Here is a 22,645-nt window from a genome sequence, read left to right as displayed (position 1 = left end):
AAGGACAACAATTGTGATGAGGAGTGTGGCTTGGTTTTCCACACTTGGGATTTAATTGACGTTTGATTATGTGTTTACAGTGTCACATAAAAATATTATGTTATTGACACATGTTGGACGGATGCTTTATTCCATGCAGTCGCGCCATCAGCGGACAGTATGGAGTGACGGGATTAAATATAGAGATATTTTTATTTATTTCTATTCTAAGGAGATGTTTCTGGAGTTATAACTGAGAAATAACGCAGTTGACTTAAATTATTCCGATTACATTGATTTAACACATGATACGGGATGAAATTAAATTCATGAAGGTCGATGATAAAACATAATCGTTCTTCTTAGTCTACAATTCTTCTGTCTGACTTCAGTTCACCACCACACCATCTGTGTCGCCAATTCTCCTTTTCCTCCAAACCATGCGTACCCATGGGTCAGAGTTTGCTTAGGGCTGCGCACATTCTCCCGTCAAGTTGTTTTTTTATAGATCAGAACCTTGGCGTGGAAAGTCACGTACGCCAATTTCAGCCCTGTTTTGTGCGTACACAACGGTTATAAATGAGACCCCTGGTGAGTGTATAGGAACAGTCTCTAGTGAACTACTGATCACTGGGTGGTAAACTGGGAGGTTCCCTGGTGTTAAACTGGGATGTTCACTGGTGTTAAACTGGGAGGTTCACTGGTGTTAAACTGGGAGGGTCACTGGTGTCAAACTGGGAGGTTCACTGGTGTCAAACTGGGAGGTTCCCTGGGTGTTAAACTGGGAGGTCCACTGGTGTTAAACTGGGAGGGTCACTGGGAAATCTGACGGTTTACTGGGTGAAAACGATTCTGCTGGTTCACCCCAGGGTGGTGTGAGTGAGAGAGCGTCTGATCTGTCTGTTGATCTTCATAATGCACGGCTGTACCGCCTTTTTGAGACCACTTGATGTTTCTTACCATACCCTTATCAGTTTTGAGTGGCGGTCAGCGATATGGCTGTAGGCGCCTCCTCATTGGCCATCGAGGGGCCCTCCTCCCAGCGGGGCGGAACCTTCTTGGTGGACTGCATCTTGATTTGCGGAGGTTTGGAGTTGGACGGCAGATGATTGGACGACTGGAGGAGCTGAAAGAAGAGAGATTGAATTCATTCAGTTATTTGGTTTGTCAAATTATTGAATAACTATTCTAACAGCAATACTAAGATAATGAAGTCAGGAGGCACTTATGAGAGTACACAGATACAGAGTAGTATCTCAAAGATAGATATTTTTTAATTGTTCTATTTTTGTCGGAGTTCGGTGTCTCTGACGGTGCCCCTACCTTGGTGATGGTGCCCCCTCCTTGGGGATGGTGCCGATGGTGCTCTTACCTTGGTGATGGTGATGTTACCTTGGTGATGCTGCTGATTTTGCTGTTACCTTGGTGATGGTGCCCACGGCCTTGGTGCGGCCCTCCCTGAACACCAGCCTCTGGTGACGGAGCAGGTATTCGGGGGTCTTGATGAAGCGGAGGCGGACCGCCGCCTTGTCCCCGGTGCGGAGGCAGGCGCGGCTCATCGTCAGGATGGTGGCCGTCTGACGGATGCTCCCACAATGCACTGCAGCGGGCGAAGGGAGGGTCACATGTCACCACTAGCCCTTAAACACACTGGGAGACACTGTTTCTCAAACGGTTTCTACTGGTGTACCTATTATTAGATACTTTCCCAATAAAGTGGTAAATACATTTTGTCGGGAAGCCCAACGAAAAGGGAGGGTCAGAGCATGTAGAGGTAACCCCCTCTTGGGTCAGAGCATGTAGAGGTGAATCCATTCCAATATATTCCTGCTGACACTGATGACATCTTTGTATCTTTGGATGCGCTTTTCTTTCTCACATCATCTCCTTGCCTTTGTTTTCAGATTTACATTTCAACCCCCTTTCTCGATTTTCCATATACTGATTTAAACTTGCTCAGGGTTATCTTTATTTTGTATGCAGTTCTCCAGAGTGCCCCTAGGGGTACGCAGACCCAATTTGAGGACCACTGCTGTCAGATTTCAAAGTGGTCGTGGGTAAGGTATCTCCCCTCACCCCCTCCCAGTGTCCCAGGGACACCCACCCATGGCCTGGTAGCGGGGGGAGATTGTGGTTGGGTGGTGCAGCACCAGGATCTCTGCCTCGAACTCCCAACAGGCCTGGGGTTGGAGGCACGGCGAGACCATCACCATGCCCTTCCTGATGGAGGAGCGCTTGATCTGGGGAGAGGGGAGGGGTTTTGAGGAAGACCGGCGCCAAATGGGTAGAGAGGCTCCACCCCCCTCCCACTGCCCCCCTCCCCCTCCCCCTCCCTCTTCACCTTCTTGAGGGCGAAGGAGGCGGTCTGCCCCCCCCTCACCTCCTTCACCGCCATCCTCTTCCTGTGGATGGACTTGACGGCAATGGACAGGAAACTGCCCAGCGGGTCGGGGCCCAGCAGCATCGTGTCGTTGAGGCGGATCAGTCCGCGCAAAGTAGTCCCCGACACCACCGTGCCCACGCCCTGGGGGAGGGGGGGGGGGGTAAGGGAGGTCATGGAGTTGTGAGTGGTGAGTTAGCAGACTGGCAGCATTGTGCCTAGTGGTCTTCAGTGGGTTAGCATCACAAAGAGCAGCTAATGTGGGGTTAGTATCACAAAGAGCAGCTAATGGTGGGTTAGCATCACAGACAGCAGCTAATGGGGGGTTAGCATCACAAACAGCAGCTAATGGGGGTTAGCATCACAAAAAGCAGCTAGGGGCTACAGACCTTAATGTGGCCCCAAATGGAAGCTCATCAAGAGTACTGCAGAGGTTGTGAGGGTCGGAGGTCATGGAGGTCAGAGGTCATTGAGGTCAGAGGTCATACCGGGACCGAGTAGGTGTCGTCAATCTGGAACTCGGCAGGCTGGTCGTCCCGGTAGGACGTCCGCGAGGACAGCAGGTTGAGGAAGACCTTCAGCAGGTCCACGTTCTGCCCGCTCACGTTGGAGACCTGGAAGATGGGACACAGCCTGCAGGAAGAGAGACAGGCACAGCTGGCGGGTCAGCTGGCTAGCATTCAGAGCATATAGCAGGGGGCTGAAGGCTAACAGGGGGCAAAGGCTAACATGTGGTAACGGCTAACAGGGGCTAGAGGCTAGCAGGGGGCTAAAGGCTGACTGGGGGCTAAAGGCTAACAAGGGGCTAAACGTTAACAGGGGGGTAAAGGCTAACAGGAGCTAGAGGCAAGCAGGGGGCTAAAGGCTAACAGGGGGCTAAAGGCTAACTGGACTAGAGGCTAACAGGGGGTTGAAGGCTAACAGGGGCTAGAGGCTAGCAGGGGGCTGAAGGCTAACGGGGGTAGCGGTGTGTGTACCTCTCTGAGCTGAAGTTGGAGGCGGTGATGATGACGTCGTCCCGGCTCTGGACCAGGACGGTGATCTTCCTGCAGCCCGGAGACTTAAGCAACCTCTGGAGCAGCTGCAGCGTCTCTGAGGGGAGGAGCCTCGTGAGGACCTCACTGAGCCCCAGACTAACCCCAGACTAACCTCACTGAGCCCCAGAGTAACCTCACTGAGCTCCAGACTAACCCCACTGAGCCCCAGACTAACCTCAGAATAACCTCACTGTCACCCAGACAAACCTCACTGAGCTCCAGACTAACCTCACTGAGCCCCAGACTAACCTCAGACTAACCTCACTGGGCCCCAGACTAACCTCACTGAGCCCCAGACTAACCTCACTGAGCCCCAGACTAACCTCACTGAGCCCCAGACTAACCTCACTGAGCCCCAGACTGACCACGGGTCAGAGCAACGTGAGGAGATCTTTAGTCTCTAGAGCATTGGTTCTCAAAGTGCGGCCCGCGGGCCAATGGCGGCCCGCGGAATCATTCCTGGCGGCCCGCAATGACATACATAATTATGTAAGTTATAAAAAAGTAAGTTCTTTTTTTTTTTTTTATCAATATTAATTTAAACAAATATAAATAAATATAAAGAGAAAATTCGACTCTCTCTAGCTTTCAATTAAATCCTTTTACATTTTTTTGTTTAAATCCGGCTGTACATTACTTTGAAAGGGTGAACCTCAGTTTCATGATTTAGACCTCACTTGACCTCACTCCCAGAGGTCCACGGTGCGGGTGCAATGTTTTTTTTCACCACTGGGATGCTGATGGCGTTTCCCGCCAAAAAAAAAAATTCTTTGGCGGCCCTCAGTCAAATTTTGGGTTCCTAAATTGGCCCTCAGTTGTCAAAACTTTGAGAACCCCTGCTCTAGAGGGTCAGAGGTTCACGTGTGCGTCACTACGTTGGTTGGCATTGGTTAACCACACAGAGGGTAGCGGGGGGACGGGGGGGGCTGGGGGGCGGAGCCACCTTGGAGGATGTGGGATGGGCAGGGGGCGGACCCACCTTGGAGGATGTGAGCGGGGCACATGTCGATCTTGGTGACGACCACGAACACGGGCACGTTGAGTGCCAGGGCCAGGCCCAGGTGCTTCCGGGTCGTCCCCACGATGCCAGCGTTACTGCCCACCTGGGGGGGGAAGAGGGGGAGGGGAGAGGGAGGGAATAATTTTAGATTGAGTTAGCACACATTTCGACCAAACTCCATATCACAGCCCTTGAGTGCAGTCACACACACACACACACACACACACACACACACACACACACACACACACACACACACACACACACACACACACACACACCCCACCATGAGCATGCAGAAGTCGGGCAGGTGTCCGGTCATGCCGAACACGGTGGTCTTCAGGTACTTCTCGTGGCCCGCCAGGTCGATGAAGGTAATCACTTTGGACGACTGCTCACAGATACGGGTCCAGTCCAGACCCCCGCCGTGGCTGTCCGGCTTGTTCACCACCTGCGGGGGGGTAGTAGAGGACGGGCAGTAAGTCTCACTCCTACTGCTGCGTCCTGTCCCCCCAGAGTCGTAGGGGGCCGGCATATGGAGCCAGTTTGCTGCCATAATTCAAACCTGAAAAAAAAAGTTTCAAAGGCTTGTAAGTCTGGGTTTGAAAACTCAACACCTTGTAAAAAAGGTTTTGCAACACTGAAAAAAGATTATAACCTGAAAAAAATGCAAACAAAAATTCAAACACCTGTAAACATGATTTTGTGTTCTATTTTATCTTCTTCATCATTTTCACCAACACATTTTCAAAGTTCAAACAATTTCACCAGCGCATTTGCAGAGTTTCAAATCTGGCACTGTTCTAACAGTGTATTTCATTGTTTCCCGGTTTTGAAACCTTGTAAATGGGATTCTGCAAACAGGTGTTCATACATTGAGAAATAAGTTTTGAAAGGTTGTATATTTAGTTTTAAAAACTTGTAAAGGTGTACGTTTACGCCATTGAAACGTATTTTTTCAGAACTGACTTTTCAGCATTGACTTTTCAGAGATTTGACCACACAGGCGCAAGCTTTGAGTCACGTGAATATTGGCAGTGTTGTGTCGCGCATATGTTTTGAAACTCCTGACAGTCAAGTCTGAAGAAAAAAGAAACGTTCCTGGGGGCGGGACCATTTAGCTTTAACACTAGAACAGCCGTCGAAGGGGTCAAATGACCCCTGTGAGTTAAAATAAAATATATCTTTGCACTCGATCACATTCCAAATCCCTACTTTCTTGACTTTTCCTAAATATGTCTGTTGTACCACCCTGTGTTAAAAAAAAAAAAATTCAGACCGGGAAAGCTATTATAGAGCATTTTTTTATGTGTTCCTATGTAATTGTTTTTTTTCCAAGGATGCAATGCTCTTTCTTTGTCAGCAGAGGTCGCAAGGGGACATTCTGAAGTGAATAAGATTAGTATCTATAGGTAGATATACACAGACAGGCAGACAGACAACACAGACAGACAACACAGACAGACAGACAACACAGAAAGACAGACAGACAGACAGACAGACAGACAGACAGACAGACAGACAGACAGACAGACAGACAGACAGACAGAGGTGGCCAATACGTCGACCGCGATCAACTGGTCGACCGCGAGAGTAGTGCGGGTCGATTGCGTGACATAAAAAAAATTATAAATCAAAGTTTATATATATATTTTTTTATTAATATAATTAAAAAATAAATAAATAAAAGGATATAAAAATATAGAAGGATAAAAAAATGAGTGGACACACTGTTCAAACTATTGCAATATATCATTTGCTACTATCAAATGCAAATTGTTACATTATTTTTGAATGAATAGATAAGTAAGTACCCTAGCATAGACAATAGACACTGTGGGTGTGGCTGAGACATCAAAAACCATGTATTCCATGAAATTTGTGAACCAGCAGTTGGCTGAGTGGTTTAGCATCTGCCCTGCAATACGACGGGAGACCCGAGTTCGCGTCCTGGGTACTTCATTTAATTCTTGCCGTTGCCTTATTTTTGTAATTTCCTTTATATCAGAGAAATTAGGCCTAACAATTTACTTTTTATATAATAAATATGTCTTACAATATCCCTATACCCCAAATATACCTTGCAATAACTCATGGTAAAGTTAATGTTAATATTAATGTTACTGATAAGCCTTTGTCACAATGACAAAGACACTGCATGGGAAATTGCAGCCACATAAATTCCATTCAGGTGAGTTTCACGGCAGGCAGCCAAGAAACTCACCACTGACCACTGACCACTTCTGTTGAGAAAAAATACTATGGTCAATCAATTTAGAATATTCAAAGAAATGGAAAATAAATGACATGAAAAGTATTTTTTTATTTCTCCAGTATTCCTTCCTAAAACACTGATTCGGTGGGGATTGAACCCCGGATGAACGGGTGTTAGAATAATTTGCATCTCTCTCGTAGATCGCATCTTTCAACGTATTTGTTTAATACGACTGCATCACCTTCTCTCTCACATTTCATTTTATCAAGTTAGTAGTCAACTGCTCATGATCATATCGCTGCGTTATCTCTGTGGAGATCCCCCCGTCGCATTTACAACAGAATGAAACCCAATAAACCACCAGTGTGTGCAGGGTCCGGGAGGGTAAATTGGGGTTCTAGCTCACACGCGGAAATATAAAAATGTGCTGCTCCAAATAAGCAACAACGTCAGTAACGTGTCAACTGTGTTGTCTGTGTTGTTCTACTAAGCGGACGCTTGATGGTGACGTATTACGACGTGATGACGTATGTACAAGAGCCTACCGTGGCCAGGCCACAGTTGCGATTGCCTAGTGTGAATACAGGCCAGAGAACAATAGGGGCCAGTTGAGCACGGTTAGGTGTGAAAACGGCCAACGGCCACGGCCAGATGGCCTGAAATCGGCTTCGTGGCCTCACTTATCTATTCAAATGCAAATGTACTGGCTGGGGGAGGGGAGGTGTGACAGAGAGAGAGCGATTGAGAAAGCAGTGAAAACGATAGTTATGTTATTATAACTCTAGTTCTATGATTGTAGGCGTAGCCGTCTAGGCTTCGCCTTATGGGCTTGTCCCATGCGCGCGCCCGTGCGCGCTGAAAATTCAAACTATGCACCTATCAGCGTGGGCACCGCCCACATTTCCCACGGTATCATGTCTATATAACGCGGTGTATACCGTCGCTCATCCTCCACGCTTTTCTTTCAGCATTTGGAGGGTACAGCAGGTGGAAAACTAGACGGCTACGCCTACAATCATAGAACTAGAGTTATAATAACATAACTATCGTTCTATTTCATGTAGGCTACACCGTCTAGGCTTCGCCTTGTAAGCTAAGGTGAAGCTGCGAGCGGAGCCCGATCAATGTACACCTGCTGGACCCCAGTCAAAACGACCTAAGTCACCAGAGCACATTAAGACTCAAAAAGCCAATGAAGTGTAAAACACAACAGCTTAATAAAAAACTAATTCCTCCTAGATCAAGCAAGGCAATGATCAAGGGAGAAAAAAGTGAGTCTGTAAAGACTCCGGCTCTAATCCGTGCTTCATGGAACCCATGAAAAGGAAAAGAAAAACCAGAGCAACACGGTTTCCATTCGGTCCGCTACCACCGGGGGCGGAGCTACGGAATCCGGCTCTCCAATAATGGGACTCTCTCGGCCGTTTCTTATTTGAAGAAAACGGCGGGAGTGCCACACTGGTAAACAAAACCACCAGACAATTGGCGAGCCAATAGAAAACCCCCCTAGCCTGTTTTTCATTTGAAAAAAGGTGGGAGAGTAAGACTGGTAATCAAGTCCAACTCGCCAGCCGGCGAGAGGAAATCCAACCACACCGCTTTAAAGAACATGTCTATATTCTTAAGCCGTAAAAGGGGTCCCGGACTCCAGCACAGAGTTGCCGAGTGAGCCCGTGGACATGTCTAACATGTAAAAACGGACAAAGGGGCCGGGGGAAGACCAAGACGCAGCCGCGCAGATGTCTTCCACCGAAACGCCCTTGAGTAGAGCCGTTGAAGCGGCCACGCTCCGTGTGGAGTGAGCTTTAACGCCCAACGGTGGCGCCAAGCCCTGCCGAGAGTAGGCTAAGCAAACACCCTCACATACCCAGCGAGAAAACCGCTGCTTAGAGAGAGCGCGGCCCCTGCTAGCGTCGCTATAACACACAAACAACTGTTGTGTGGAGCGGAACGCGGCCGAGCGATTCACGTACATAGCCAACGCCCGAACCGGGCACAGGAGATGCAACTCCGCCTCCGCCTCACTAGAATGAGGCGGGGGGTGAAAAGTCTTAAGCACAATATCCCTCGACCAAAAATAACTATTAATGTTCTTCGGGAGGAACGCAGGATTAGGTCTGAGCAACGCGAAGGAGCTGTCCTCGTTTAGCAACAAGCAACTCGGGCTGACAGACAGAGCGGTTAGCTCACCGGCCCGCTTGGCAGAAAACAAGGCCAACAAGAGCGCCGTCTTAAATGACAGGGCATCCAAAGGGGCCTGAGAAAGAGGCTCGAAAGGATCCCTGGACAATCCGCGCAACACGGTGGGGAGATCCCAGCGTGGTGTAAGTGTAACCTGCGTTGTGTTTTGTTTTCCTTCAAGCATTGGACTCGGACGCTCAGCATTGGGTGCAGCGGTTTTATTGCCTGCACAATGGGTCAGCAACATAAAGGACAGGTTTAGAGCATTTCCTGGTCCGCCTGCAGCAGTTACCGTCTTTTCTGCTCTATAATTTATTATATATATTTAAAACAGTTGCGCTAAACAGCGCGCATAAACAGGTGATCCCTCCCCTCATGTGGCGACCAGCGGTATTGCATGTAAAAATGGCGGGACCGGCTAGATTTTGAATGCTAGCATTGAATGCTAGCAACGCCACAAGTGGGATTATAAACATACATTTAACTAAAACAACCTATCGGTTACCTGCACAATGGGTCAGCAACATAAAGGACAGGTTTAGAGCATTTCCTGGTCCGCCTAGACAAAATACATACAATATTACAAATGCAACCGAAAATCAAAACTCAAATAAAAGAAACAATACAATGCCAAATATATGAAGAGTGTATTAAACAACCGTCTACACTAGATAAGTGACAATGATATTGATATTACTGAATCAATGAATTACTTTAATAAAACTTTCATGCGGACACGTTTTATGCTCAACCTACCTGCAGCAGTTACCGTCTTTTCTGCTGCAGGATATCCGGAATACAACATTAACAACATATCAAAATAAAAGTCTTGACCCAATGATACAGGATTTAACTATACACATACTCAATTTATTTGTTCCGTTACATACACCTCCCTTAAATCCTGCTAAATTGGGGACGTAGCGGTAAAACACTCACCAAAATAAAGAGGAAGAGATAGAAACAAATAATAAAAAAATAAAAAACCTCCTAGGCCTCAAAACCGAAAAAAAAAAAAAATATATTATACAGGCACTAACAAGTCAGTAAAAACAAATATCACTAGCTGTCGATTAAGGAATCCTCCAACTAAGGAGTACTTAAGGAATGTGATGGCGCCATCCACAAGACCAAAAGTAGACTCTTGAGATGCCTGTTACACCTCAAATATTGCTATAAATGATACTTATCTCTAACTGTGTCTTACTGTGTCTATAGACTGACTAAACTGACATCTAGTACCTATATGTTGAATCTCAAAACAAACTTTTAACTAAATAAATGAAAGAGTTCACTGTGGACTCTGAAGTGTCAAGGACTTGCTCATTCATTTCGCAAATGAGCCTCTCTGGAGGGTTGACAGCCCTGCCTCGTCTGGTTCGAGCTACTGTGTCTTCAAAACCCAGAGGTTGAGTGCATACTGGAAGTGCATCCGTGGATACCTCTTCATGTGCAATGACCACGGGGTGGAGCTCAGCACTGTGTCGGCCATTGATTATAGGGGGAACATCACTGTCCTCCAAACTCCGATCACTGCCGATGACACTAGCTGATTCAAATGGCTCAGACACCCAATCAGACACATCATGTCCTTCAGAGAGGCCAGTCTGCCGATCCTCTAACTCAGAATCATCAGGGCTGGACAGCACCCAGTGTACAGTCCGGTCAACACTGCCATCAATCTCACCTGGGAGGTTGACTTTGGGAACCATCCCCTCACTGACATCCACCTCAACTACAGGATTGACTTCAGGCACCACCTCGCCTCTGTGATCTACTTCTTCCGAAGGCCTGACTTCAGGAACCACCTCACCACTACCCCTGGAGTGGGTGTCTTCTCCATCACCAATCGGTAAGAAGCTCACAGGAAGCAGTAGATTTCGGTGGACTACCTTCAGTTTATCAGAGGCAACGTCTTTGATCTTGTAGACATTGATGTCAGGGTTCGCAGCCACAATTTCGTACATTGTTGACTCCCATTTGTCAGCCAACTTCCTTCTCCCTCTTTCACTTCTGTTCGCAACGAGCACTCTGTCACCAATGATTAGAGGTGACCCCTTGACCTTCCTGTTATAGAGCCTTGCGTGTCTAGTCTGTTCTTTCTGACTGTGTCATTGTGCAATCTGCACCGCTTCACGCAGGTCTTTCTTCAGGCGTGACACAAACTCATTGTGGCCCACCACAACCTCGTCAGAAACCACAGTTTGAAACAGGACGTCAACTGGGAGACGAGGGACTCTACCGAACATCAGATAGAAAGGTGCAAAGCCTGTTGTCTCGTGCTCTGTGCAATTGTAACAGAAGGTGAGCAGCTGTAACATCCGGGTCACGGCACCACTGTAACCTGCGTTGTGTTTTGTTTTCCTTCAAGCATTGGACTCGGACGCTCAGCATTGGGTGCAGCGGTTTTATTGCCTGCACAATGGGTCAGCAACATAAAGGACAGGTTTAGAGCATTTCCTGGTCCGCCTGCAGCAGTTACCGTCTTTTCTGCTCTATAATTTATTATATTTAAAACAGTTGCGCTAAACAGCGCGCATAAACAGGTGATCCCTCCCCTCATGTGGCGACCAGCGGTATTGCATGTAAAAATGGCGGGACCGGCTAGATTTTGAATGCTAGCATTGAATGCTAGCAACGCCACAAGTGGGATTATAAACATACATTTAACTAAAACAACCTATCGGTTACCTGCACAATGGGTCAGCAACATAAAGGACAGGTTTAGAGCATTTCCTGGTCCGCCTAGACAAAATACATACAATATTACAAATGCAACCAAAAATCAAAACTCAAATAAAAGAAACAATACAATGCCAAATATATGAAGAGTGTATTAAACAACCGTCTACACTAGATAAGTGACAATGATATTGATATTACTGAATCAATGAATTACTTTAATAAAACTTTCATGCGGACACGTTTTATGCTCAACCTACCTGCAGCAGTTACCGTCTTTTCTGCTGCAGGATATCCGGAATACAACATTAACAACATATCAAAATAAAAGTCTTGACCCAATGATACAGGATTTAACTATACACATACTCATTTTATTTGTTCCGTTACATAAGCACTCGTGAAACAGGCCTAACCCGTCTAGCCCCGCGCAAGAATCTCTTGACCAGTGGATGGCTGAAGATCGGTCCACCATCACAGCCTGCATGGCCAGCCGAAACGGCTGCCGCATAGACCTTGATAGTGGAGAAGGCCAAACCTTTTTCCAAAAAGTTTTGCAGAAACGAAAGCACGCTTCCCACCTCGCATTAAGATGGGACAGCGTGGTTCATCTCACACCAATTAGAGAAGGCGCACCACTTCGCCGCATAGAGGGAAGAAGTAGAAGGCGCACGAGCACTCTGAATAGTGTTGATAACCGTCTCAGGCAAACCTTTGCCCTGCAGGATCAACCTCTCAGGAGCCAAACCAACAGCCGTCCCGAGACATCGGGCGGGTGGTGCACCGTCCCGTGGGCCTGTGAACGCGCATCCGGCCTGAACGGTACTGGCCAAGGCGCCGACCGCGAGAGCGCGGCCAGCTCTGGAAACCACAGAGCTGAACGGTTCTCCGGGGCCACTAATATCAGGGACAGTCTCTCCTGTCTGACCCGTTCCAGAAGAGGAAGGATCAGCTGGAGCGGGGGAAACGCATACAAGAGAGCCCGCGGTCAAGGTGTGTGTGCCAACGCATCTACCCCCAACGGGGGAAGATCCCGAGGGCTGAGGGAGAACCACCACCTGCAGTGCGTGTTCTCCCTGGACGCGAAGAGGTCCACCTGCGCTGTCCCGAACCTCTGCCAGATCAGTCTGACAATGTCGGGATGTAACCGCCACTCGTCTCGGCGGGGACCGCCTCGAGACATGAGGTCCGCCCCAAAGTTCTGGGCGCCCGCGATATGCAGGGCTCTCAGACTGAGGAGATACTGATGAGCACAAAGCCAGAGCTCGACCGCCTTTCGGTGGAGAGCAGGGGAGCGGACTCCCCCCTGTCTGTTGATGTACGCCGCCACCGACACGCTGTCTGTCCTGATCAGAACGTGGCGGCCGCGCACCAGGTGAAAGAAATGCAACAGCACTTTCCTCACAGCGTCGAGCTCCAACACATTTATGTGTGCTGTAGGGGGCCTGCGCCACTCGTCTCCGACCGAGTGAGAGAGGCACGTTCCTCCCCAACCCGTCAACGAGGCGTCCGTGAAGACCACTACGTAGGACGCCACCCTGCCCAGGGGAACACCCCTGAGAAGGGCGGAGGGTCCTTTCCAATATTCCAGGTCTGGCGACACCGAACGGGGAACGAGGAGCACCCTGAGCTTGTGTCGCCTGGGGTCCAACCGTTGGCGAGCAAACCACCGCAGGAGTCCGCGCATAAAAAGCAGACCCAGGGGGACCACGGGGTGGGCAGCTGCCATCAGCCCTAACAGGCGCATGGTGGACAGTGCGGTCACGTTTCTGCGAACGCGAAAACGGGAGAGCGCCGACAGGATGGTGTCTCGCCGAGGAGGCGAAAGCATCGCAGTCATGGTGGCTGAGTCTAGGCAAAGCCCCAAGTAGACTGTCTGCCGGCTGGGGAGCGGGGAGCTCTTCTCCCAGTTGATGGCAAAACCCAGGAAGGAGAGATGGTTTATCACCAACATGGTGTCCCTTCTCGCGGTCTCTTCTGAGTTGCTCAGAATAAGCAGATCGTCTAGGTAGAAGAGAATCCTCTTTCCCTGACGCCTGAGCGGTTCCAACGCCGTCTCCACACACTTCGAGATGGTGCGCGGAGCCAGGGAATAGCCAAACGGCAGACACTGGTACTCGTACGCCATCCCCATAAAGGCAAAGCGGAGAAACTTCCTGTGCGCCTGCCGAACAGGGAAGTGGAAGTAAGCATCCTTGAGATCCAGGGATGTGAACCAATCGCCCTCCCTCACACACCGGAACAACGCTCCGACAGTGAGCATTCTGAACTTCCTCGTGGCAACGAATCTGTTGAACACGCGAAGATCCAGAATAGGTCTCTTTTCCCCTGACTTCTTGGAAACCAGGAAGTAGCAGGAATAAAACCCTAGGTGAGACTCGTAGGGGGGAACGACAGTGATGGCCCCCTTTACCAAGAGACGTGCCACCTCTGCTGCTAGAGCCGTGCTCGCAGCCGGGTCCCGTAGCGTGGTCTCCACCAACCCCATAAAGGATGGGTGACGACGCTTGAACTGTATGGGATGGCCCCATCTCAATGTGGTGTCCAACCACGATGGCAGAACGCACCGCTCTTGCCAACACGCATAGCGGTCGGAGAGAGGGCGAGCCGACAGCTGAGGAAGACCGTCCAGGAATAACCCGTATTCCTCTGCCCCTACCGCCTCCACACTGCGTGTGAACCAAGGGGGGCTTCCCATGAAAGGGAGGAGGCTCAGCGAGCGTAGGAGACGTACCAGAACTAGCCGCTGTAAAAACAACGAGCTGTCTAAAAGCGCTGGAAAAGCGGGAAACCGCCAGCCATCTCGCGGCTTCCTCCGGGCCGTAGGCCTCCCTGTCAGCCGACAAGGAGACCATGGCAGAGGAGAGCAGGGCGATGTTGTTGACCGCCGCCGCGGATTGAGAGGCACAAACGAACACCCTGTCCGTTAGGCCGACAATCTGCTTCTGGAGGCGGTCGGGGGGCAGCGGCTTTTCGTTAGGGAGCCATCCGGCGAGGGGGGCACTGGGTAACAAGGGGCACTGGGTAACCCGCCGGGAAAAAGATGGGGTGCGAAAGCACTCGCCCTGCATATCGTCAGATACGGGGGCGAGAGGCGGGGCCGGCATGGGAATCCCTTTGATGGCCGCCGCCTCACCCATGATCTCCCGGAAGAGATCGGTCATCCGGCGCGGACCCTCGTGTTGTATGACGGTGGCGGTTGTAACCCGAGAGCGGGAAAATCCGGACGCCGAGTCGCCGAAGAGGTCGTCCAGGGAGACGTCGATGAGTTCCACCGCAGGGGAAAAGAAGAGATGCCTGGAGAGGATCCCCTCTTCAGGCAGCTCCCGGCAGGCGACACAGGAGACGGGGGCCGCCATAGCAGCCGCGGCGTGGTCGGCGCCGAGGCACCGAAAGCACGCCAAGTGCCCGTCACCCGGTGCCAGGGAGGCGGGACAGGAGGCGCATAGGAGTCCTGAAAAGGACCTAGCTCCAGGAGCGCTCTCAGGTGGCCCTGAAAAGGGCCGTTTGTCCGTTTGTCCAAGCCGCTGCCACCGGCTTGGGAGATCCGTGTTGAAGTTCTCATCTTCTTAATAGTAGTTCTCAATTTCTCGCCGATAAGCACAAGTGCTGAAAGAAAAGGGAGGATGAGCGACGGTATACACCGCGTTATATAGACACGATACCGTGGGAAATGTTGGCGGTGCCCACGCTGATAGGTGCATAGTTTGAATTTTCTTATGGGACAAGCCCATAAGGCGAAGCCTAGACGGCGTAGCCTACATGAAATAGAACAGACCATTTAGCATTTAGTTTCCAGGCAACTTCTTCTCATGAGGCAGGAGCTGACCACACAAACATGATACTTTTAAGACTAAGCCATTCACAAATTATCAAATACATTAAAGAATAACAAATCATTACGCTTGGATGAATGAAATTGTTTTTTGATATTCGTCGCCAACACAATTGGAATCGCAGATGTTGCACATTCTTTCGCTTCTTTCCAGCCCTTTGTATCTTCCAGTGACTTTAGGTATTCTGGTGTTATTCGTTCTAAAATTGCAGATAGCCTGTCTGGACTTTTGGTTTTCATACATCAGGTATTTTTCTAATTTAAACTCTTGTTTAAATTCTATGTACGTGTCACAGGAAGTCATGCTTGTCAGCTCGTTCTGCCACCTCTGGATGAATTGATCTTTTAACCTCTGCTCAACAATTTTTTTCAGCCAGTTAATGTTGTTGTACTTTTGTGTTATCCAGATGTATGACAACCCGCAGTCATCCAGTATCTGTTTCACCTGTGATACCCAGGGTGAAGCATATGCACCACTGCTATGTAAGCTGTGTAGCTGATTGCACATGATTTTACTAAGTTTACTTTCTTTACTTTCTAACAGTCTCCCCCAATATCCAATTATTCTTTTTTTAACTGCAACACAGAGTGGGTACCGTCCAAGCTCTCAATACACCATATAATAATAATAATAATAATACATTTAATTTAGAGGCGCCTTTCAAGACACCCAAGGTCACCTTACAGAGCATATAGTCATCATTCAAAACTATGTTAAACAGACTAGGAATAAAAGAAAAACAGAGGTTAAACATGAAGCTGCCCCTCAGAAGTGTTACCTGCAAGACCTAATGGTAAGGAATGTGGTGGAAAAACAGTTTTTGAGATAGGAAGGTCCTACCGCCCTGAAATTTGAATACCTTATTCTAAGGCCTAACTGGGACCACCGCACCGAACCTTGGCCCGGTCGGACCCCGAGGGCCGGAATGGGGGGCCCTTCCAGCCCTAAACTTGGCCTAGTCGGACCCCGAGTGCCGGAAGAGGGGGCCTGGACTTTCATAATCCTCGCTTGGTGACTGTAAAGGATGTTTGGTCGGATGTTATGACGAAGAATCATAATGTGAATGGGAATATTCTATAAATGTCTTGATATCATCTTTCGTCTCAACACTCTCAACACACAGCCGCTTAAAGTCTCACTCCGAGAACCTTAAAATATGAATCAATTCATTAGAAGCATGAAAATATCTTCCCGGTTACGTAACGGGGCAAACAAGGTGTCCTTTGACATCTACGTTTCGAGGCGATTGCAACAGTGCCACACATGATCATATTTGAATATGTTTCGGGGTAGTAATTAGCTGTCGATTTTGGAGGCCTTTATCAATAATGACCAGCTATAGATTTGCTTCCCGATGGAGATTTTTGACAAATTACATGTTATTTAGCATCTACACGTTAAGCTGAGTCCAATGAGATCAAGCTCGCCCACTTGCTACACCGAGATCATGTCCTAGACCTAGGTGTACCATGTAAAATACATGTTACCATTTTCTAGAGTGTCATGCTTGGTGTCATTGGACTCAACTCAACGTGTAGAGGCTAAATAACATGTAATTTGTCACAAATTTCTATCGGGAAGCAAATCAATAGCTGCTCATTATTGATTAAGGCCTCCAATTTCGACAGCTAATTACTACCATTAAACATGTTCGAATATGCTCATGTGTGGCACCGTTGCAATCGCCTGGAAGCGTAGATGTTGAAGGACACCTTGTTATCCCTCTTACGCCACCGGGAAGATATTTACATGCTTTTGATTGACTAATGAATTGATTCAGCTATTCCCCCAGAAGTCTGGGGTCAAAAGGTCAAAAGGAGCCGGCACCACGCCGCTTATGAGTCAAAAGTTAATGTGTACTTCTCTCATACATTTTGTCATTATTAAAGAGAGGCCTGATTCTCAGATATGCAGGTTGGATGGCTACGGTGTAGGTCTGGGAATAACTTCAGGCCAAAATCTTGCAAGCGAGCCGCTGGGTGCAGGTGCAACGAGATGGAGCACTTGCTGAGTCATTTCCTGTAGGGCTGGAGCCACAGGTTGAAGCGTATGCGTCCTCTGAGACCCCCTTTGATATATAAGAGACCTCAAAGTAAAGCTTACTTAAATGTCATCGACCCAGTCACCTATTGCATCACTTCCTTTAGGGCTTCGGCCTCCTAATTGATCATTGTAGTATAATTGAATGCCCTCTTTCATATATATGATACCTCCACCACTGGGACGTGGCAACAATTCTCCAAATCCATATGGGGAGGGGGGGGGGTGATGCTTGTGGACAGTAGGGTTGTACACTAGACATAAATAGGAAGAAAACTCAGGAGAAGGAATGACCTCTCATAAATATTTATTTAATAAATTGTTTCAAATAACCCTGCCTCGTTAAATCAATGAGCTTGGTGTTTTGCTTTCAAAAATAGGTTATAGAAGAAGTCTAAACTGCAGAAAATAAAAACATCCAAGCTGCCTTTTAAGGATACCTTGGAATATCCGTCTATTTTTTAACCATCGGACCCCAGTTTACGACAAAAACAACACAATTTACGGCAGCTCATTTGCCGCGTGGTTTTTAGAGCCATGTAAGGATGAGAGGGGCTGGTGGATAGCAACCACCATAGCAACCATGACGGTCAAGTGACTGGATTCAGCCCCGTTGAAAAAAATAGAATACCACCCTCAGGAGATTAATGATATTTAAATGATTATGACCATGAAGTCTTTATTTGCATGGGTTTACATTTCGTTCTGTGTAGCATGGAAAAATCGGAGAAACACTCCCATTCGGAATGCATTGGTTTACATTTCTTTCTTTGGAGCACAGTTATTTTTATTTATTTTCAGTTTTTGAGGAGGTGCTTCAAAGATGCTAATTTTTCTGCAATAATCCAAAATCAAATGGAAAAACCCGTTGGCTTTTTGTCAAGGGAACCCAGGGCGACGCTCACTTCCGGGTTGGCCAACATACGTAATCCCTCCACCACTATACTGTAATAACGCATGTTGAAGTTGAATGATAATGAATTAATTTATTCTTTGTTCTGCCTTAGTATTTATTTATTTGGCGGCGAAATGCAGAGTGTGTGTGTGTGTGTGTGTGTGTGTGTGTGTGTGTGTGTGTGTGTGTGTGTGTGTGTGTGTGTGTGTGTGTGTGTGTGTGCGTGTGTGTGTGTGTGTGTGTGTGTGTGTGTGTGTGCGTATCGTATGCACACGAAATGGTCATTTGGCGTATGTATTGCACGCATTTTGAAAGTGTCAAACCGTGCGATCTGTGCGCATATTGGTGAGACTGGAAAAGCTGTCATATTCTTAGTTATCACGGAAAAATTTTAACAATAAATGTTCTGTACGGAGCTCCTTAAGGGACAATAGGGAGAAAGCTCCTGGACAGAACCTTAGATGGAAGTCGTGCTTAGTGACAAATCACGACAAATACTTCCAATTGATTGCATGAGTTTGAAAATTTTGCTTTTTGACACGAACATTTAGAAAATACGTGTACCTGATCACGTTTCAATAGATTAAATAACGTGACAGTGTCACCTATTTTCGTGAGACCGGGATGCCTGTACGCCGGCCATTATCGCCCGATGAAATATTCTTCGTCATATCTATCAAACCAAACATCCTTCACATTCGCCGAACGACGATTATGAAAGTAAAATGCACATTTCTCGCTAAAAAATGTTTACATAAACACTTTTAATGGTTTAACTATGCTAAAATATCATATTTTCCACCCAGGATAAAAAGTATGTCCGCCATTTTCACAGAAGAATATCCTAAAAACTATCCAATAGGAAAGATGCTCACAGCATCTATTAGAGACGTAGTGAGGCACCCCCCATTCCGTATGCAGAAGACGCCGAAGGGTACCTTTACCGTCACCGACCGACTAAAAAGGGTACCTTTCCCGTCAGTCACCGACGCTAAAGGGCCTTTGCCAACAGTCGGTATTTGACGTTCTCGGAGTGAGACTGTGTTGGTTTGTACGAGGCTGGGAGGGAATCATCACAGTAGCCGATACCCACTACAATAAAATAGACTACACCACTGGGGGCGGGCACTCAGTCCACATTGAGGGATGGGCCCTCAGTCCGCATTGAGGTGCGGGCCCTCAGTCCACATTGAGGATTGAGCAGTTTTCCGAGTAGGGTCTGTCTGCGTCCTGCAAGACGGAGGCGTAACTTGTAGTAGGAGGCGTAACTTGTACTAGGAGGCGTAACTTGTACTTTTCTAAATCGCGGTCCATGCGAGATCTTCTCTTTTCGCAGTAAAATAAAAGCCTTGTAAATCAAAGTTTACTCGATATCTGGATCTTCAGATATTCATGTCGGTAAGTAAAAAGAAGTGGAATAACAAGAATGTTTTTTTTAGTTTTTACAAGCTTAATGAACTCTAGAACTAGGGCAGACTACTTGTGGTTGTGATACTGTTTAACATTCTTTACGAAATGTTCGAACGCTTAGGCCTACCGTTTTAACGTTGGAAGTAACCCCAGCTTTTGCCACCTCGGTGAAGTTAGTTCGATGTACACGTTTGAGATGCACACTGTCACAGTCACAAAACAGTCACAAAATACTCTATACTGTACAGGCTAGTAGATGTTGCTTGCTTCTTTCTGCCCCGAGTTTGCACAGTGCAACAGTGATGACGTACATGAGAAATCCATGTATTGAAGACCGGCAAATATTTATAAAATGAAGGCTTGTTATGTGAACGCTATAATATGAAGGCTTTCTCATAACTATCCTCCTGTTAGTGACATTGTTCTTGTCTTGTTTCTATCAGTAATATTTATTTTAATTCATTGTTTTCTATCTCATGCAGGACCTTCAAAACATGCAGCAAGCGATCAATAACAATATGTATTCAATAAAATTATTTGAATTATTAATCTGCTGTCTTTAATTCTTTGAATTATTAATCTGCTGTATTTTTGTTAAAGGTATAAAGGGATTATGTAGGCTAAATTTAAGCAGGTTCCCCACGTTAAACTGCTATATGCATTACATGTCATCGTAAAATTGTAATAGGCTTCTTTTCTTAAATGCATATGACTCAGGGATGTCAGTTTCAAGTAAGGCTATGATTAAGCTAATCAAGAGCATATCAAGATTAAGCTAATCAAGAGCATATTTTTAAATGAGCGGGTCGGGTGCATTATTTTTATATAAGGCCTAATATTTGAGGTCCGAGTTGCGGTCATTTATGTACCCGCGCAGCGCGCACCACTGCTACATACAGATCACTTCCGCGATTTAGAAAAGTACTAGACACGCCTCCGACTACAAGTTACGCCTCCGACTACAAGTTACGCCTCCTACTACAAGTTACAACGCCGACTACAAGTTACACCTCCTACTACAAGTTACGCCTCCGTCTTGCAGGACGCAGACAGATAGTATTGAGTTTTCCGCTGCCGCCGTAGGCTAATGCTCTTGTTAATGCAAGAGTAATGGTAATACTATGTTAAGCTAGCGGGAGCCCACGCTGTTAATTAAATTATACAAACAGATGGCACGGGAGTATTGTGACCGGCTATCTTTCTTGCTGCGTACAATGGACCTATTATAAAGTTAAGCATAGCCTAAACGACTTGTTTGATTATTTGCCTGAAGTACGCATTCTTATATCCGGTTTAGTGATATCAAAATAAGAGTTCTGCATGCAGCAGTAGCATACTTGGAGTAATAACCAGATATAAGAAACATTTAGATGATTTAATGTTTAACCTTTAGTATTAACCGGTTAAAGATCTTCTTAACGGTCAACAGGTTAACAATGGACATCCTACCTACCTCCTACTACAAGTTACGCCTCCGTCTTGCAGGACGCAGACAGATAGTATTGAGTTTTCCGCTGCCGCCGTAGGCTAATGCTCTTGTTAATGCAAGAGTAATGGTAATACTATGTTAAGCTAGCGGGAGCCCACGCTGTTAATTAAATTATACAAACAGATGGCACGGGAGTATTGTGACCGGCTATCTTTCTTGCTGCGTACAATGGACCTATTATAAAGTTAAGCATAGCCTAAACGACTTGTTTGATTATTTGCCTGAAGTACGCATTCTTATATCCGGTTTAGTGATATCAAAATAAGAGTTCTGCATGCAGCAGTAGCATACTTGGAGTAATAACCAGATATAAGAAACATTTAGATGATTTAATGTTTAACCTTTAGTATTAACCGGTTAAAGATCTTCTTAACGGTCAAAAGGTTAACAATGGACATCCTACCTACTATGTTGATTGCTTATGATATCTTGTAACAGTTTTCTTATGAGGTCATAGATGATCCTGTGAGTGTTAAAATAGTCTTGTGTCTCCCAAGGGTCAGCACTGAGATCTATACAGACAAATTAAAGCCAGTACCTATGTCTGTAAAACGATTAAGTGTACACTGTAAACAATGCAACGTGTGCTTAAGAGAACTCCTGTACCCGTCTGTCTGTGAGAGTTAAAGGCCCAGCTGCCTATGACCTAAGTAAGTGACAAAATAAGAGGGCCTCCTGTCCCGGGATGTATTTCACGGAGCAGATACCCGTCAGAGACTGGGAAGGAGCTAGAGAGGGAATGCCATATCCTGTGAGCCTATTGCATCTTTATAACACGCATACTGTGTTCACTGAGATAACAGATGTGAACATAATATGATTTTGTGAAAGGATTCTGCTCTATGGTATGCCCCTTTTATAATGTGGTACTTTCGCAACATTAGACCATATGCAAAATAAACAATTAACGTAGACATTGAATATCCAAAAGTTATTAGACTCTGTCATCAATTTAATTAAACTTTCATACAAGTATAGCCATCACTCATGTAAGGGATAATGCCCGACGAGGTGTCCATTATCGGGACTCTCTAAATCGACGCCACTTCGACCTGGGCGGGACTTTACGTCCTACGTCACTCGCTATGGGTGTGCATGTGTGCGCGTAGCCGTTTGTCTCAGGGATCTGTGCACGAACTCCCGAGTCCCTTGCACTACAGGATTACGAGCGTCAGTGTCGTACGCGATGGAGGGTGGGTGACATTCCTACAGTCTGTGATGATAGGCTATATTTCTACAAATGACATGACGAAACAACACGAACTAAGCTAACATTAGACTATAGCCATACCAGATAACGCCATACCAGCTAACCCTAACTATTTCTATTAAACTCTGAACCACTTTGCAACAGGCAACTGTGTGTTGGTGTGTCTTATTGCTTCCCACGTCTGCGTCTGCATCTTTCCCACTCCTGGCTAATAGTTTCAGCTTTTGTACTGTATATCAGAAATGATCACCCTGTACCACACTGCTGACTTGTTGATGTTTTGTGAGCACT

The 22,645-nt window shown here is 46.9% G+C and overlaps 1 protein-coding gene across 2 annotated transcripts; it reads right to left on the bottom strand.

Moving 5' to 3' along the window:
* Positions 1-11: 11 nt before the first annotated feature.
* On the bottom strand, positions 12-5,831 carry LOC132473052 (GTP-binding protein 1-like). Of its 2 annotated transcripts, none has more exons than XM_060072998.1 (8): positions 4,683-5,831; positions 4,376-4,499; positions 3,337-3,451; positions 2,848-2,992; positions 2,321-2,503; positions 2,084-2,219; positions 1,401-1,579; positions 12-1,105 (listed from the first exon to the last, which is right to left on the bottom strand). In XM_060072998.1, exons 1-8 carry the CDS (start codon positions 4,950-4,952, stop codon positions 950-952), a joined length of 1,308 nt encoding a protein of 435 aa, XP_059928981.1. In that variant the 5' UTR covers positions 4,953-5,831; the 3' UTR covers positions 12-949. The 2 variants fall into 2 exon arrangements, with proteins under 2 accessions (XP_059928981.1, XP_059928988.1); XM_060073005.1 differs by having other exon boundaries at positions 2,360-2,503.
* Positions 5,832-22,645: the final 16,814 nt, after the last annotated feature.

This window comes from Gadus macrocephalus, chromosome 2 (assembly GCF_031168955.1).
Source record: "Gadus macrocephalus chromosome 2, ASM3116895v1".
Lineage (NCBI taxonomy): Eukaryota > Metazoa > Chordata > Actinopteri > Gadiformes > Gadidae > Gadus > Gadus macrocephalus.
Note: the sequence above shows the minus strand (reverse complement) of the source record. Positions and strands in the feature narration are given on the sequence as shown.